At 39.8% G+C, this 15198-nt stretch overlaps 1 protein-coding gene across 5 annotated transcripts in view; it reads right to left on the reverse strand.

The window, feature by feature from the left end:
* Positions 1-15198, reverse strand: part of FANCD2 (FA complementation group D2) — a 51284-nt gene that overhangs the window by 11072 nt on the left and 25014 nt on the right. For all 5 annotated transcript variants that reach the window (XM_070455554.1, XM_070455553.1, XM_070455555.1 and 2 more), the window contains 15 exons: positions 14820-14939; positions 14308-14381; positions 13864-14010; positions 13238-13338; positions 12821-12936; positions 11692-11800; positions 9787-9897; positions 9409-9521; positions 8305-8448; positions 6903-7016; positions 5704-5832; positions 5446-5564; positions 2242-2352; positions 1037-1167; positions 21-114 (listed from right to left, as the gene is read on the reverse strand). In XM_070455554.1, the coding sequence (XP_070311655.1) occupies positions 21-114; positions 1037-1167; positions 2242-2352; positions 5446-5564; positions 5704-5832; positions 6903-7016; positions 8305-8448; positions 9409-9521; positions 9787-9897; positions 11692-11800; positions 12821-12936; positions 13238-13338; positions 13864-14010; positions 14308-14381; positions 14820-14939 (1733 nt within the window). The remainder of the gene's footprint in view (positions 1-20; positions 115-1036; positions 1168-2241; positions 2353-5445; positions 5565-5703; positions 5833-6902; positions 7017-8304; positions 8449-9408; positions 9522-9786; positions 9898-11691; positions 11801-12820; positions 12937-13237; positions 13339-13863; positions 14011-14307; positions 14382-14819; positions 14940-15198) is intronic.

Consider the following 15198-nt stretch of genomic DNA (forward strand, 5'->3'; position numbering starts at 1 on the left):
ACAAAAGCTGAGCCTCTTACCCAAGCAAAGACTGGAGCTGGTCATTAGGAATGTTGCTCCTCTCTTTCTCTCCACTAGGCCACACTCGACAGAGGAACTGTTTGGCCAGGGAAGCTGTTGGTGAAACAAGACAAATTTCATTCATGGAAAATGAACTTGTTTTGCAGTCTTTGGGGGATGATTTTGCACTCTTGTTTTGAATGCAAAGAATGTTCTGCATTCTTGTTTTGCAGTCTTCGGGGGATGATAATTGATCAAAAAGGTTATTCTTTTACATTTACTATGAAATTCCTAGGCTAACAGACAACTTTGGGGAAAAAAAAGCTCTCATGAGTTCCTGTTCTATTAGTCCTTCTACCAGAAATAAATCCATTTCTCTAAGACCTAACATGTCCCACCCTCTTATCCTGTTTTGACACAGACATGAACCATACAGACACACAGAGTAAGGAAATGCTGTTGGGCAGTGGGAAGTCCATCTCGGGTACTCCTTGGCAGGCCAATAAACAATAAATAGTATGGACCTCCAAGATTCATATAAAACCCTCCCCCTTTAAGCAACAGGAATAATAAAGGTTTTGCATTTTCTTCATGCTTTCTGCCTGCGCTGCCAACTAAGATTTATCAGTGAGATGCATTCTAAGAGCTATGTCAAGGATAGTTAAAGAAAAATATCAGGGATAGGACCAGACTTTTCTTTACACTTAATCCTGATTTCTCCTTTCTGTCCCATTTTATTAACTTAATGGCTTTTGTTTTTCTGTCAAATGTCTCAGATACTTAATAACAACAACAACAAAGGAAGGATATGAATAAACAAAAGTTAAACAGCAAATCCAGCCAAGTAAACTAACCACACTCAGTTTAAGCCATGTCAGCAGAGCTCAGACATAGCTTCTACTGGGACTATGTCCTTCTTGGTATAGTAAGAGGGCATATCCACAGTGATGGAGAGATTTGCTTGTAAAATTTATAAGGTTCTAGGAAGCCCCAAGTTTACTAGTCTACTCATGAAGAAGAAAAGAGGATCCATCACCAATTTGTCTTTTGTTCTCAGCAGGAGCTGTAGATTTCTCCAAAATGACCATCAAAAGTCTAATGAGATAAAGAGCACACTGGAAACTGGGAATGCTGGCATGGAAATTCTGCAAGTAATGGAAGCTCTGCCTGTACAGAGACAATGAAGAAAAAAACCCACCACAAGTATTACAGATGTGTCTAAATCCATGAATTATACAAGTCCACTGAAATGCTTGATGGTCTAAGCAGAATCCTCCTCATTTGCAAGGTGCTTTAGTAGAACCTTCTTTCAAGATCTTATAGAGCAATGTAACTTTGTATGGAGAAACCCAGGGCGTAGAAGCCTGACCCAGTGTATGGGGTGCTGGCATTGAAAAGATAACCCAAGTGTCAGCCTAGGCCATGCTGACTTGTGCAAGTCTGGGTAAATTATTTGCTCTTTAAGGCAACAGGCAACACACTGAGTATAATGTTTAAATTATGGGTTCATAGGGACAAGGTGAAAGGAAATGATAAGGCAGAGCTTCTGGTAAATGTATCATATGCGGTTAGCGTTTCATATTCTGAAGTAATGGCAGATGAAGAAACACAATTAATCTAAAATTGTAGTTATGAAAAAAAAATAAAAAAATAAAATTGTAGTTAAAACAAAACCAGAGTCAAGTAGTGATTGACTGGTGGAAAGTAAGTCAAACAAATTTAAAAGAACTATATTGAAAATGAAATAAGGTTCTAAAGGCAGACTGTGGACTCAGGGATGGCCTAGGCGCTCAGGGGAGGTAGGGGAAGGACCAAACTGCTCTGGGTGAAGCTGGGGCAGAGGCTGAAGCCATGCTCCCAGAGCTCCTCATCTCCTGTGCTTCTCAGTCTAGGCTCCTCTTCTTTCAAGGTGAGGGAAGTGATAACTGACTGCTACCTAATTATCCAACCCAATTAGGAGACAGAGTAGGTACCTGGATAATCAAGAGTTGACTACAGATGGCTAGCACTTTCACCATCATTACCTGAAAACGCAAACTTAACAGGATGGACACATGAGGATTTAGTTTGATTTATTCAACAGTTTCTAAAGCTTCAGGATATATCTGAATACACACATGAGAAAGCTCACATAAATGAGGAAAAGGCCGTGAGAATACCAAGTTATCTCCAAGAAATCTTGCCAGTTTTATTCCTAGGAATTTCTTTAGATAGCTCTCAGGGACATGCGGTCCAGCTCACCTGAGCAGCTCCTCCATGGATTGGTCACGCTCTCCTGGCTTCATTCGGCTAGCAAGGGTCCCAAGGGCTGAGTATAGTAAATTATTATTTTGAAGTTGACAGAATCCACTCCTAAAGGAAAATCAAGGAAAGGTGGCCGAGCTCAGTTTCAGGCAGACTTATGTGGACAGCATTTAAGGATCCTGGCCACTGCTCTGTACCGTCGATAAACCAACAGAAGAAAAAGCACTAAAGCACTGAAGGTACACAAGTGCTAAATCCAGTCACAGCTCTGAATGCCAGACTAGAAGCTAAGGGGCACCCAAAACAGCCTCTTCCTAAGGACCTAACAGTCCTCCTCCTAGGTTTATTTCCAAGGGGAAAAAACTCTGCTCTCCACATTTTAGAGATGGCTGTCAGTATTCTCAAAAACAAACAAACAAACAAAAAAAACCCCAGGAATAATTCTGTGAAACTGCTTAAATCAATGTCTAATCCATACCACATTAAGTCAAATCTTGACAGTTCTGTCTTCTGATTATCTTTCCTACTATCTCGTCCTTTCCAAGCCAAGACCATCATTCTAGGCGAGGCCCTTATCATCATCCCATGCATGGATCATGCCAACATCTTTTCACTGGTCTTTTTGGCCGCCTTTCCAATCCATTTAGGCCAGCCTGTTGCTGCCAAGAGGATTTTTCTAAAACACTGCTTTCACTATACCACGGATGTGATCATAAAACTGCAAAATTGCCTTCCTGGACAACATTCAAATTCTTTCGCCTGACCTTCAAGGCCCAGCACAACCTGAACCCCTGGAACTTTAACTCCTCTAGAAACATTTCCGCATCACCAGTGGTAGTCTCTCTTCCCTTCCACAAATTAATTCTGAGGGCCTTTTTTTTTTTCATGAATAGCTTTATTCAAGTGTAATGGACATACAGTAAACTGCATGCATTTAAAATGCTGAATTTGATCCGTGACTTATAAATCCAAGAAACCATCACCCCAATGAAAATAATAAACATATCTATTCCTCTTAATAGTTTCCTTGTATTCTTTTGTAATCTAGCTCTCCTTCCATCCTCCCACCCAATGAGAGGCAACCAATGAACTGTTTTCTGTCATTACATGATTATGTGCTTTTTCTAAAACTTAACATAACTAGAATCAAAGTACTACATACTCTTACAGCCTTGGTTTTTATTCAATATAATTCTTTTTTCATCCATGTTGTTGCATTTAGTATTCTACCACATAGAGACACTACAATTTGTTATCCATTCACCATTTTATAACATTTGAATTGTTTCCAATTTGAGGGTATTACAAATGAAACTCCAACACATATTCATATACAAGACTCTGCAGACATATGCTTTCATTCTCTTTGATAAATTACTACTTTTACTAGCAGGAAAATGGTTGGGTGGTATGGTAGGTGTATATTTAACTTTCTGATGAACTGCCAAATGATTTTCAAAAGTGAGTATACCATTTTAGTCACACCAGCAGCATGTGAGAGCTCCAATTACTTTATATCCTCACCAGCACTTGGCAAGATAAATCTTTTTACTGCATCCACGCTCTAATTTTAATTTGTATTTTCTTAATAACTAACACTGCTGCATATCTTTGCATGTGTTTATTTGCCACCCACATATCTCCTTGATTAAGCATCTGTTCAAATCCTTTATCTGGCATTGTTTTTAAGTACTGAGGATATGATAATGGCTGATCTAGGCCTTCACAGAGCTCACAGTTCAGCAGGGAAGACAGATGAACAAATAATTATAATAAAATGTGAGAAGTTTTATCCTAAGAGTATTAGAAAAGAAGTGGTGATGAGAGAGGCAGAAAGATTTACCCAGTCTAGGGGTCAGGGAAGATGGTCCTGAGGAACTGAAGTTTAAATCCAGATCTCAAGGATGAGTTAAAAAAGACTGGGCTGGGGGATGGGGGGGTGTTAAGGAAGGTGAAGATCCTGGCAGAAGGATGAGTATGTGTGGAGCCATCCAGGTAAATGCTCTATAGGGTGCTGAAATTATTTCAGTATAACTGGAGGGCAGAGTGCACCACAGTGAGTAGAATAGCAGGAGTCAGATAATAAAAGTCCTTAGAAGCTAAGTAGAAGAGATTGAATTCAAGAGAAATCTAATGGCAATCAGAACAAAGGTGGGCTAGGATACGATCAGATTTATGTTGTGAAGATCACTTTAATTGCTGTGTGAAGGGGCCAAAAGAGGAAAAGTGGAGGCAGAGAGACCAACTGTAAAGCTGTTCTAGATCTGGTGAGAGATAACAGGAGTCTGGAAGCAGTGGAGAAAGACAGGACAGGTGGCCATCTAGATGTAATCAAGAAGATGAACTCAACAGGATTTTGTGAACAGATGGAGAACAGAGAAAGGGTAGAGAGAAGGAAGGGACAAAGAACAACTCCTGGCTTCTAGCTCAGGCAACTGGTGGTGCCATCTGTCTTGGCAGGGAAAGCAGAAGGAGTGGTGGGGAGGATGAAGCAAGCTTTGGATGTGATGAATCTGAGCTGTCAATGACACAGCTATAAGGAGGAGGTGAGTAGGCAGTTGGGAGTTAAATGCCTGTAGCTCAGAAGTTAAATTTTAGCCCGAATTTAACCTTGGCTAAGACTGCCAAGGAAACTTATATGAGAACAGAGAGGCCAAGACCCAGCCCTGAGGAACAGAAGCATGTAAGGGACACACCTCCCTCATTCCTACTCTTGTCCACGCCGTGCCTTACAGTTTCTTCCTTTAGCTCCCCAAAGCCATCCGCCCTCCAAGGGCCCCACGAAGCCCCACGATTTCATGAAGGCATCCCTAGACACCCTGGCCTACACTGCCTGCAGCTCTTTACCACACAATCTGGACTTTATCTACAACTTGCTGAGTAACAACTTCTTACAACACTCTCTGGTGCTATTAGGGAAAGAGTGTCACAGCGAACTAGCCAAGAATCAAATGGCTAGATTTGTTACAGGTTAGAAAAGAGCAAATCATCTGATTTTCAAAAGAGTTAATAACAGATAAAGTGTGCCAAACCAAATGAAATGATGCAGACAAAAACACTCCAGAAAGAATAAGTGTCATATTGACACAACCTTTTAGAGTCCTTTTCTTCTTTTCTATACCTCAAGTGCCTTGGTGACTGTCAGGTAGAAGCAAGGACATTCTTGATTATCTCTACCTACTGTACTTGCCACATACTTACCAAGCAAAAAGCCCATGAAAAATCTGCAGTAGCCTCAGATAGCAGGAAGACATTATGTGGTACTCTTGACCTGTAATTCCGGGTCCATCAACTACACCATGATTCTCAGCAGTTAAGCACTACAAGGGAAAGGTGCTTTTAAGACTGTTGCTTTAGCAATTGCCCTCATTTCCTTTCAAGATTTTTCAGCCAAAAATGAAATCTCTTCATCATTTAGCAATTTCTAAGTCTCTATAATGATTAACATAGGCTTCTGACCTGAAAGTAGTTGTGAATGTTCTCCAGATGGTTACACATAGGGTTCAGCAGTTGAACAACCCTAAACGCGATTTCTGGGGCAGATCTCTGGTGGAGATGTGAGAATCCAATATTCCGGTTTCCTTTGCTCTATAATAAATTGAGTTACTAGGGAAGAAACTGTTGGATAACTTCTTTGAAACTAAGAGTCTGTTATGAGGTTTAACCAAACCTTGTGCCAGCAGGTAGAGCGGAAAGAAGAAACTAGGGATATATTTTGACAGAGGAAACTCAACTCAATCTTCAAATAACCAAGAGATTGGCTTTTATAGAGTACACAATGTTTGAGAGGAGACTTCTCTGGTGGCTCAGCTGGTAAAGAATCTGCCTGCAATGTGGAGACCCAGGTTCAGTTCCTGGATCGGGAAGATCCCTGGAAAGGGATAGGCTACCACCTCCAGTATTGCTGGGCTTCCCTGGTGGCTCAAATGGTAAAGAATCCGCCTGCAGTGCGGGTGACCTGGGTTCAGTCTCTGGGTTGGGAAGATCCCCTGGAGGTGGGCATGGCACCCCACTTCAGTATTCTTGCCTGGAGAATCTCCATGGACAGGGGAGCCTGGCGGGCTATAGTCCATAAGGTCTCAAAGTCAGACACAATTGAGCAATTAAGCACAGCACAGTGTTTGAGAAGTACAAACCCCAAATTATTAATGAGACAAAGCTCACACAAAAATAGAAATCATTTAGTCTAATAAGAATGTAGACCAAATATTAAATTCAAAAAGAATCAATTAACTGGATATTTTAAACATTTACACCTAAAACTTTCACAGTTTGCTGTTCCTATCATCCATTGGCTTCCCCAGATGCTACATGCATTTGTCCATTATACACTCAAGCTTGTGGACTGTTCTAGACAGTCAACTACTATGCTGAGCCTTGGACAAGGGCTGTTTGGGAGGGTATTAAAACCAAAACCCAAGCAAAGAACAGGATTCAGGAATTCTCAGGGCATTTGGAAATACATCTTATTTTGGGTGGCTTTTTTGTTTTCTCGGTTTTAAGAGTTCCTTTCTAAAGCAAGGTGACTGTGGGCTGGCAACAGGGCTACCACCACACTACCCAAAAACAATATCAGAGAAACTGACAACTTATTCACTACTACAACCTTTTTGTTTCCAAATCTACAGGACAGGCCCTGTGCTCCTGTCTGTATTAACCTTAAGAAAGGGGACTCTCCTGGCCACAGGTGTTAGCATGTTGTCCAGCTTCTGGGCAAGATCTTCCAGCAAGAAAAGCAGTTCAGGAGGCTGAAGTTGCACAACTTCTGTAGCCTGTTACAAGAAAGGAGGAAAGAATAATTCCCAACATGCTCTAGCCATCTTTTGGGGACACAGTTCATGTTTTTACTGTCTACAATGTGTAAAAAATCTGATCATTACCAAAAGAAAGGGGGGAAATTTCCCCCACCTGACATAAATGGCTGCTGTGCTCTGTCAACAAATCAAAGTCATGCATTTCCTAAGTAAAACAAAATTTAAAATTAATAAATAGGAATGAGGCAGTAGAGTTTTAGAAGACACATTTCTTCTCTAGAAATAAATGCCTCTGGTATCTCCTTCCAGCTATGGACCAGTGATGCCTTTCCTAAATACCTTGGGATTCTTTTTAAAAAATGGCTAATTCAAGGAAATTTTGCTTTTCTCTGTTCATTAAATAATTCTTTTGCATTTTCTCTCCCTGAAATGTTTCACTACTATTAAGATAAGACTGGCAGAATCGTTGTAAGTGCATTGCACTACCAAAAACAGAATGGGTCCAATGCAGTCTCACTTCAAATTTTTCACTCAACTGTACATTTATGGAGAACCTCCAAGTATAGGCTGATGTAGAAATACTGAAAAAACAATACATTCTTATAAAAATAAAGATTCTTGTAAAAATTTATGGCAAAAATCCACACAATTTCTTATAAAAAAATTTTTTAACCTGGAAAACCTCTACCCTCTGGTGAAATCCCATATCAAAAGGTACCTTCTCTGTGTAAATGTCCTCCACTTTCAATTTCATTATAAATACCATTCTGTCCTCAGAGTTTCACTGGTACTTGGTTCAGATCATCCACATAGCATGTACTAAGGTTGTCTGCTTGCTTTACTAAATTATGAAGGTGAGTAACATGCTGTATGTACTACTGAATTGCCAAAGTCTAGGTGAGTGGCAAATACAAAAAAATTACTCAACAAGTATTTCATGGACACTGAACAAATACCATGAAAAAGTGAAAAGAACACTGAGTAACTAATAAACACAAATAGTGCTGCTTTATAAAAGTAATCCAAACAGCTGGTTATTAGTAACTTAAAGTAAGGATCACACCATTAGCATGATATAGCACGATATTCTGCAATGTCTAATGTACTATAAAAAAAACCCTGAAACTTAGATTTATAAACATCAAGATGATGAGGATAATTATTAATCTACACTTTCACATATAAAGGCTTTGGAAGCCAGGGTCCAACTTCTCCCAGTGTCACGGTGTTTTTTGTGAAACTGGAAGAGAGCTGGGGAAATTCCTGAAAAAAGATTAAGTTCTGGGATCTCAGTTCTGTCACTTACTTCAGTGTGCATTTCAGTATCTAAGATGAACTTGGCCACAAGACCACAACGCAGAATAGAGAAGACCTCAATGTCCAGCTCTCGGAAAAAAGCGTGGTAATTCTGTAATGACACTGATGTCTTTTCTTCTTTCCCTTTGAATTCCTAAAAAGTACAAGTAACCAACAGAACAAGGCTTCTATATTAATCTAATTTTAAATGAAGGTTTCAAAGTGCAGTTAAGCATTTACTTTATACAAAAAGTTACACTTTATTACATTCTTTTACCAACTTTCTTTTACCAAGGTCTCAAAATATTCCCAAGACACAGTACCTAATGTAACACTGGGATATAGGTTGCACATCGAGACTTTTGGTTGGTTTCCACTTAGGGATGAACTATTAGGCAAATCAAGGCACTATGGTGTGGACCAGAAAACTGTGAGCTTAGGGACCAAAAAATCTGGCTCCAAACCCTTGCTCAAGCACTTATTAACTGTATAACTTCAAACAAGTCACCTACTCTCTCTGAGTCTTAAGTTTTCTCATCTATTATATATAGGTATCAATACTAAACTTGATTTTGGGAAGATCAGAGGAGTTATACATAACAAATATTCACTAAACAACAGCTAAAGAACAGAAATAATTGGGATCCATGCAGCTTAAGCAATTTCACAAACCAACTCTGTGAGTGGTACAATTATAGGAAATTGTTAAGTATCTGTATTAAGAAATTACTAAGCATTTCATATTATCTCAATTCACTGAGAAGGGAATAATCTGGGATCAGAAGAGGAAAAAAGGCTAAAAGAAGTATATTTAGAATACATCCAAAGACAGAATTTGATAATTGCTACGAGATAATTCAAAGTACTCCTGGGGTGCAAAAAAGGGAGTAATATGATCAAGAAAATAATGAGAAGAACCAGTGTGTGGTAGTGACAAATACTTCGAGTCTCACCCAATCTCTGCTACTGAGAGGGTCACTCCAAGGCCTAGGAGAGTTTGTTCACCTCTCCTTTCCGTAACTTTTCTCTCTGTAAAATGCATAGGATAATGCTGGCCCTTTGCTAATTTCACTGGGTTGTTACACACCTTCATAGAGACCCATCATTCCAATACCTTTTCCTGCTGGCTCCTCTCAGCTGGTGTAGGGTCACATTCTGAATTATCCTCCTTTGAAAGCACGTCAGGGGAGGATGTTTTGCTGCCATCTGCTTTTCGTTTCTTTCCTCCTTATGTTTCAAGAGGAGAAAAGTAACTGAAGTAATCAGTAATCTTGTTTGCAAAATATCACTGCCTTCAAGAAACAACCTGCTAAAGACTATCTAGAGATGAACGAGGTTAATTTTATGACCCTAAGTTACAGTTCATTGATAACCATGCTAAAGAAAGGGTTCAGTTATATAATCTCTCCAATTACTGATGCCTTGATGCACATAACCTCTAAATCAATTCAACACAACACATAGGAGGACACGGAAGAGGGAAAGAAAATACCTGTCTTTCCTTGTATTCTGATTTTTGCTGAAATGGCAGTACTGGTATGAGGTGTTACTTCTAAAGTTTCCAAGTCAAAGTTTGCAAGGGGAGGAACATAGTCTGGGGTGACTGAAACAGAGCAGGAAGGTCAATGTATACCAAGCATACACCACTGTTAAACTTGAAGGATAATCACCCAAGTAGCTAAAGACTAGTTTCCAGAACTACCAAGCATGGCTGACTGTCTATCAGATGCTTTCAGGTCATTTGACACTTAACCATTTTGGCACAGTAAAATGGCCAAAGATAACTTATAGAAGTATTGCATTAATTGATTATGGTCAATTAACATAAAATAATTCTAAATAAAGGATATAAAGCATCCAAACAGTTAAGAATTAAAAATAAACTTACATTTAATATCTAAAGATAACATACAGATGGCTAACAAACACATGAAAAGATGCTCAACATCACTCATTATCAGAGAAATGCAAATCAAAACCTCAGTGAGGTACCATTACACACCAGTCAGCATGGCTGCTATCCAAAAGTCTACAAGCAATAAATGCTGGGAGAGGGTGTGGAGAAAAGGGAACCCTCTTACACTGCTGGTGGGAATGCAAACTAGTACAGCCACTATGGAGAACAGTGTGGAGATTCCTTAAAAAACTGGAAATAGATGGGGGATACATGTAAATCCATGGCTAATTCATTTCAATGTATGACAAAAACCACTGCAATGTTGTAAAGTAATTAGCCTCCAACTAATAAAAGTAAATGGAAAAAATTAAAAAAATTAAAAAAAACTGGAAATAGAACTGCCATATGTCCCAGCAATCCCACTCCTGGGCATACACACCGAGGAAACCAGATCTGAAAGAGACACGTGTACCCCAATGCTCATCGCAGCACTGTTTATAATAACCAGGACATGGAAGCAACCTAGGTGCCCATCAGCAGACGAATGGATAAGGAAGCTGTGGTACATATACACTATGGAATATTACTCAGTCATTAAAAAGAATTCATTTGAATCAGTTCTAATGAGATGGATGAAACTGGAGCCCATTATACAGAGTGAAGTAAGCCAGAAAGATAAAGACCAATACAGTATACTAACGCATATATATGGAATTTAAAAAGATGGTAAAGATAACCCTATATGCAAAACAGAAAGAGAGACACAGATATACAGTACAGACTTTTAGACTCTGTGGGAGAAGGCGAGGGTGGGATGTTCAGAGAGAACAGCACTGAAACAAGTATACTATCAAGGGTGAAACAGATCACCAGCCCAGGTTGGATGCACGAGACAAGTGCTCAGGGCTGGTGCACTGGGAAGACCCAGAGGGATGGGATGGAGAGGGAGGCGGAAGTGGGGATCGGGATGGGGAACACATGTAAATCCGTGGCTGATTCATGTCAATCTATGGCAAAAACCACTACACTAAAAATAAATAAAAAGCAAAAAAATAAAATAAAATAAAATCTAAAGAGTCACATAGTAGTTTGTTTTACACACAATTATTTAGATGAGAGCCTGAGGGAGGTTCTGTGTTTGCCCCAGAAAATCAAGCTACAACTGTAAAACAAGTTTTCTTAATGGTCAGAGGGTATCAAGAGGCCTCTCAGCTTTACTCCTGATGATGTTCAGGAAGGTAAAGGGCACTGTAAGTTTGAAGTTTGAAGAAGCAAAGTAATTTACAAAAGCCCAACCAATGTTTTATATCTTATTTTTTCTCAAACACCAAGGTCTCCTGGAGAAAACAATGGGAGGAAAATGGCTGTATTCATTTTTCAAAATTTCTGTTGAGCAAACATCTTCTTGTCCCACATGAGTTAGGGGCAGCTATCATTGAGTCTGGCTTAAAGGCTGTCCTCCATCTCCTCACTACTGCCCAGCAGGGACCATTCCCTTACCCGCCAAGTGCTTTTCCAGGAGTTGCTGGAGTTCTACAATGTGCTTTAATCGGGTGAGCACCTTCCCCTTCATCTCGGGCAACTTCTGCCGACAGAAGGCATTTACAACCTGTAGAAGTACAAATCATATCTGTGAACTGTTCAGATTTTAACCTCATTTGCATTCTTTAGCAAGAGCTAAAAGAGCCATTCAGTGAAAGGATCTGTGAGCCTAGTGAGCAATGTCTAAGTCTTCTCAGCAAGGTGTGCAGAGAATAATAGCCCTGGGCCCATACAGGAGGATCTAACTTTTAATACCAGTTCTACTTATTCCTAGCTAAGTAACAAGGCAGAACAGCTCTGCAGCTAGGGAGTTCAACCTTTGGTGAAACAAGTCCAAGGTCTGCTACTTACTAGTTGTGTGACCTTGGCCAAGTCTTGAACCTTTCTGAGCTTTTATGTCTTTAACTATAAAATGGGAATGTAGTTGTGTGGATTAAGTGTGAATAAAGAAACTAGTTCAGCATTTGGCACATGTGTTTGATAAATTTTAATGACTTTGAACTCTCTATACCTGCAATTTCATATGTATAAAACAAGGATAGTAATACCTACCCTGCCTATATCATAATACAGTTGTCAGGATAAGAAGGGACCACTCAAGTGAATAAATAGTCTTAGAAACAATATGCATGAGAAAGGAAATGTGATATAGATAGAAGATGTTATTTTCATTTTCAATATATTTCATTATTATTGTGTATTTCATTAAGTACAAATATATTCTAAAGGATGGTGAAAACTATCTTCACTTGATCTCACTAAATCGAAATATTAAGCACATTCCTGTAAGAAGGAACAGTATTTTCACATTGGAGAAGGTGAAGTTATTCCATGCAGGAAGCAGAATAGTGTGAAAAAGCTTGGAAGCAGTAAAAAAATGGGCAACATTAAGTGAATTCTAAGCATTTTGATTTGGCTACATTAAGAGGAACATGTGATTAGGGAAGGGTGGGACACAATCACTGAAGAGACACAGAGGGGTTAGAGGTTGGTGGACGATTTTTAGGGAGTCTCACAGAAACCAAGAAAATAGTTTCCTTTAAAGAGAAATTACAGACAGTAGGTGAGTCCCAGTAACTCTGCTCACCTCTCGGAACCAGTTGAGAGTAAGAAATATGAGTGAACACAGGAACGAACGCTCTTTAACAGACATGGACTGGAGTCTCTCTCCAGGCTCCAGGTCAGTGAGGAATATAGGACAATCTGAAAGAGAAGAACAAACATTTCTAATCTCTTTTAGTTGAAGTCAACAGAAGCTGGATGCTGCCCCCAGAGCTAGGTCTCCTTCTACTTATTTCCCCCTTTAATTAGTATTTGAAGGTCAAGTCTCACTTAGTCTCAAAAATACCCTCATACCATGTAGCAGTCAACAAATACAATTTAAAAGTCTCTGTGAAGTTAGAAAATTCCCTCCCCTCCCCGCACAGGTACCAATGTACCACTTCCCTAAGTTTACCAAAGAAAGGTTACAAAGAAGAAAGAATCTGGTAACTTCATTCTATACCTAATAAACCATCAATCTCCTCCAAGTTTCCATTATGTTGTCTGTCCACACAAAGTCTCAGTAACCGGAAATAGGGAGCCAGGCACAACGGAGAAACCAACCTGGGAAAGAAAATCCATTTCTAGATCATAGTTTATAGACATATTAGTCCATGTTTATAGAGAGCCCAATGTGGTAATTAATGAGTTTTAGCCAAAATAAATCTCTGCTTTTAAAATCATATGACAAAGAACGTAGTGGATGTTCAGCAAATAGATAATGAACTGAAAGGGAAGAAGACACAGGTAAGAGTGAAATGTCCGCAGTAAGATAAAGTGCAGGTTAGACGGAAGGAAGGCACATGACTGGCAAAGGCAGACAAACACATTCCCAGGTAGGAAAAAGGAACAGAAACAAAAGCAGCCTCACAAAGTATCTGTTGGCTGTCATGAGCCATTGCAAATCCCAATCCCAGGATCTGGGAGAAAACAAGGAGTCTGATCCATTCTTGGTAATACATCCAAATACCACCTGTCTTGGGAGAAATCCTTTTCAATCAAGTTGCCAACAGATTACAAGAACTGTGGCATTCCTTGTGAACATTCAACATACCAACAGAGGTTTTAGAGAAGAAAAAGTATACTGACTTTTGGTCTGATTCCTGCGAAGTCAGTGTACTCCCATCTTTCACAAAGTCCTGAGAGAACAACAGTGGCAGGAGGTTGATGACAATCCCATCACAACTATCGTAGTCTTCTAGTCCGTAGAGCGCTTTCACAGGAAATGGATAATCACTGCAAAGAGAACCGAGAATCTGAGGTTTCACCATCAGGGTATGGCAACTCTATGGGAAAAACCACTAGAACAAACCAATCTTCTCTATTATGAGAAGTGAGAAAGAACATGTGGGGAATCTTCTAGCAATCCTGGAGCTGGGACTGCTGGGGTGTTGGGGTTGGGAGGAGGGAAGTTGGAGGAGTAGGATAGACTTGGCTGAAGTCAAAAACATTCTGAGACTGGTACCAGCTATCAACATAACTAACAAAATTTGTTTACCAATACAACCATGTCAGTGGGTGAACAGCACTTACCCTTCTGGAACAACACAGGCATCCACCACAAACGCATCTTGGAAATCATTAAAGATGGTCTGCCCAAGCCATTCCTTCAAGAAGCAAACAAACAAAAAGGTCGGTGTAGCCCAGGGTGTACATCCTATAAAGCCCTAAATAAACTATTAACCTTTCTGAAGCCTGTTTCCTCATTTCTGAAAAGAAAAAATAACAGTAAAGATACTGCATTATTCTGATGTGGAATAGACATACTACATGAAAAATGTTTAATACAGTGCCTGGCACAGAATAGATGGTGGCTTTTAACAACATCATTAACCAAATGATCATGATTCTCACTCTTAGTATGTGAAGGAGGCCTCAGAGGAGAGGTCTGGGGCAGAGTGAATCAGAACAGACTTCCCAATTAGAATATGGGAGAGCTCACAGGCAGATCTATTTTTACAATACAACAGAGAGAAGGATTTGAAGAACATATAGTAAAGCAGCCCTTGAGCTTCACTGTTTTAAGAAAAGATACTTGGCCTCACCAGGGCTTCTGGAGCCAGCATCCTTCCATGGATTAGGTTGGCAAATTCATCATAATAAAGTCCAGAGGCCTGAGGAGATTGCTCACTGCAGGAATGAACCAACTGTAGCAAGGAGATCACCTGAAACAGTCGAAGAGAAAGAATGGTTTCGTCCTTGAGTTGCTGATGCTTCCTAATTAAAAACTATTCGCCCCATTCAACAATAAGTTTTTCCCTTTCCAATTTCACTGGCAAAGCCCTCATCACCACCTCTCACCTGAGGTTTCTCCTAAGCTTCCTGACCCGTCCATTCCCTTTCACTCTTCCTCTTTTCCAATCCATCAGACGCACGAGCCAGGTTAGTTTCTCTACGCGAAAACCCTTAAGGACTACCTCTGTG

The sequence above is a fragment of the Odocoileus virginianus genome, chromosome 26 (genome assembly GCF_023699985.2).
Source record: "Odocoileus virginianus isolate 20LAN1187 ecotype Illinois chromosome 26, Ovbor_1.2, whole genome shotgun sequence".
NCBI classification, from domain to species: domain Eukaryota; kingdom Metazoa; phylum Chordata; class Mammalia; order Artiodactyla; family Cervidae; genus Odocoileus; species Odocoileus virginianus.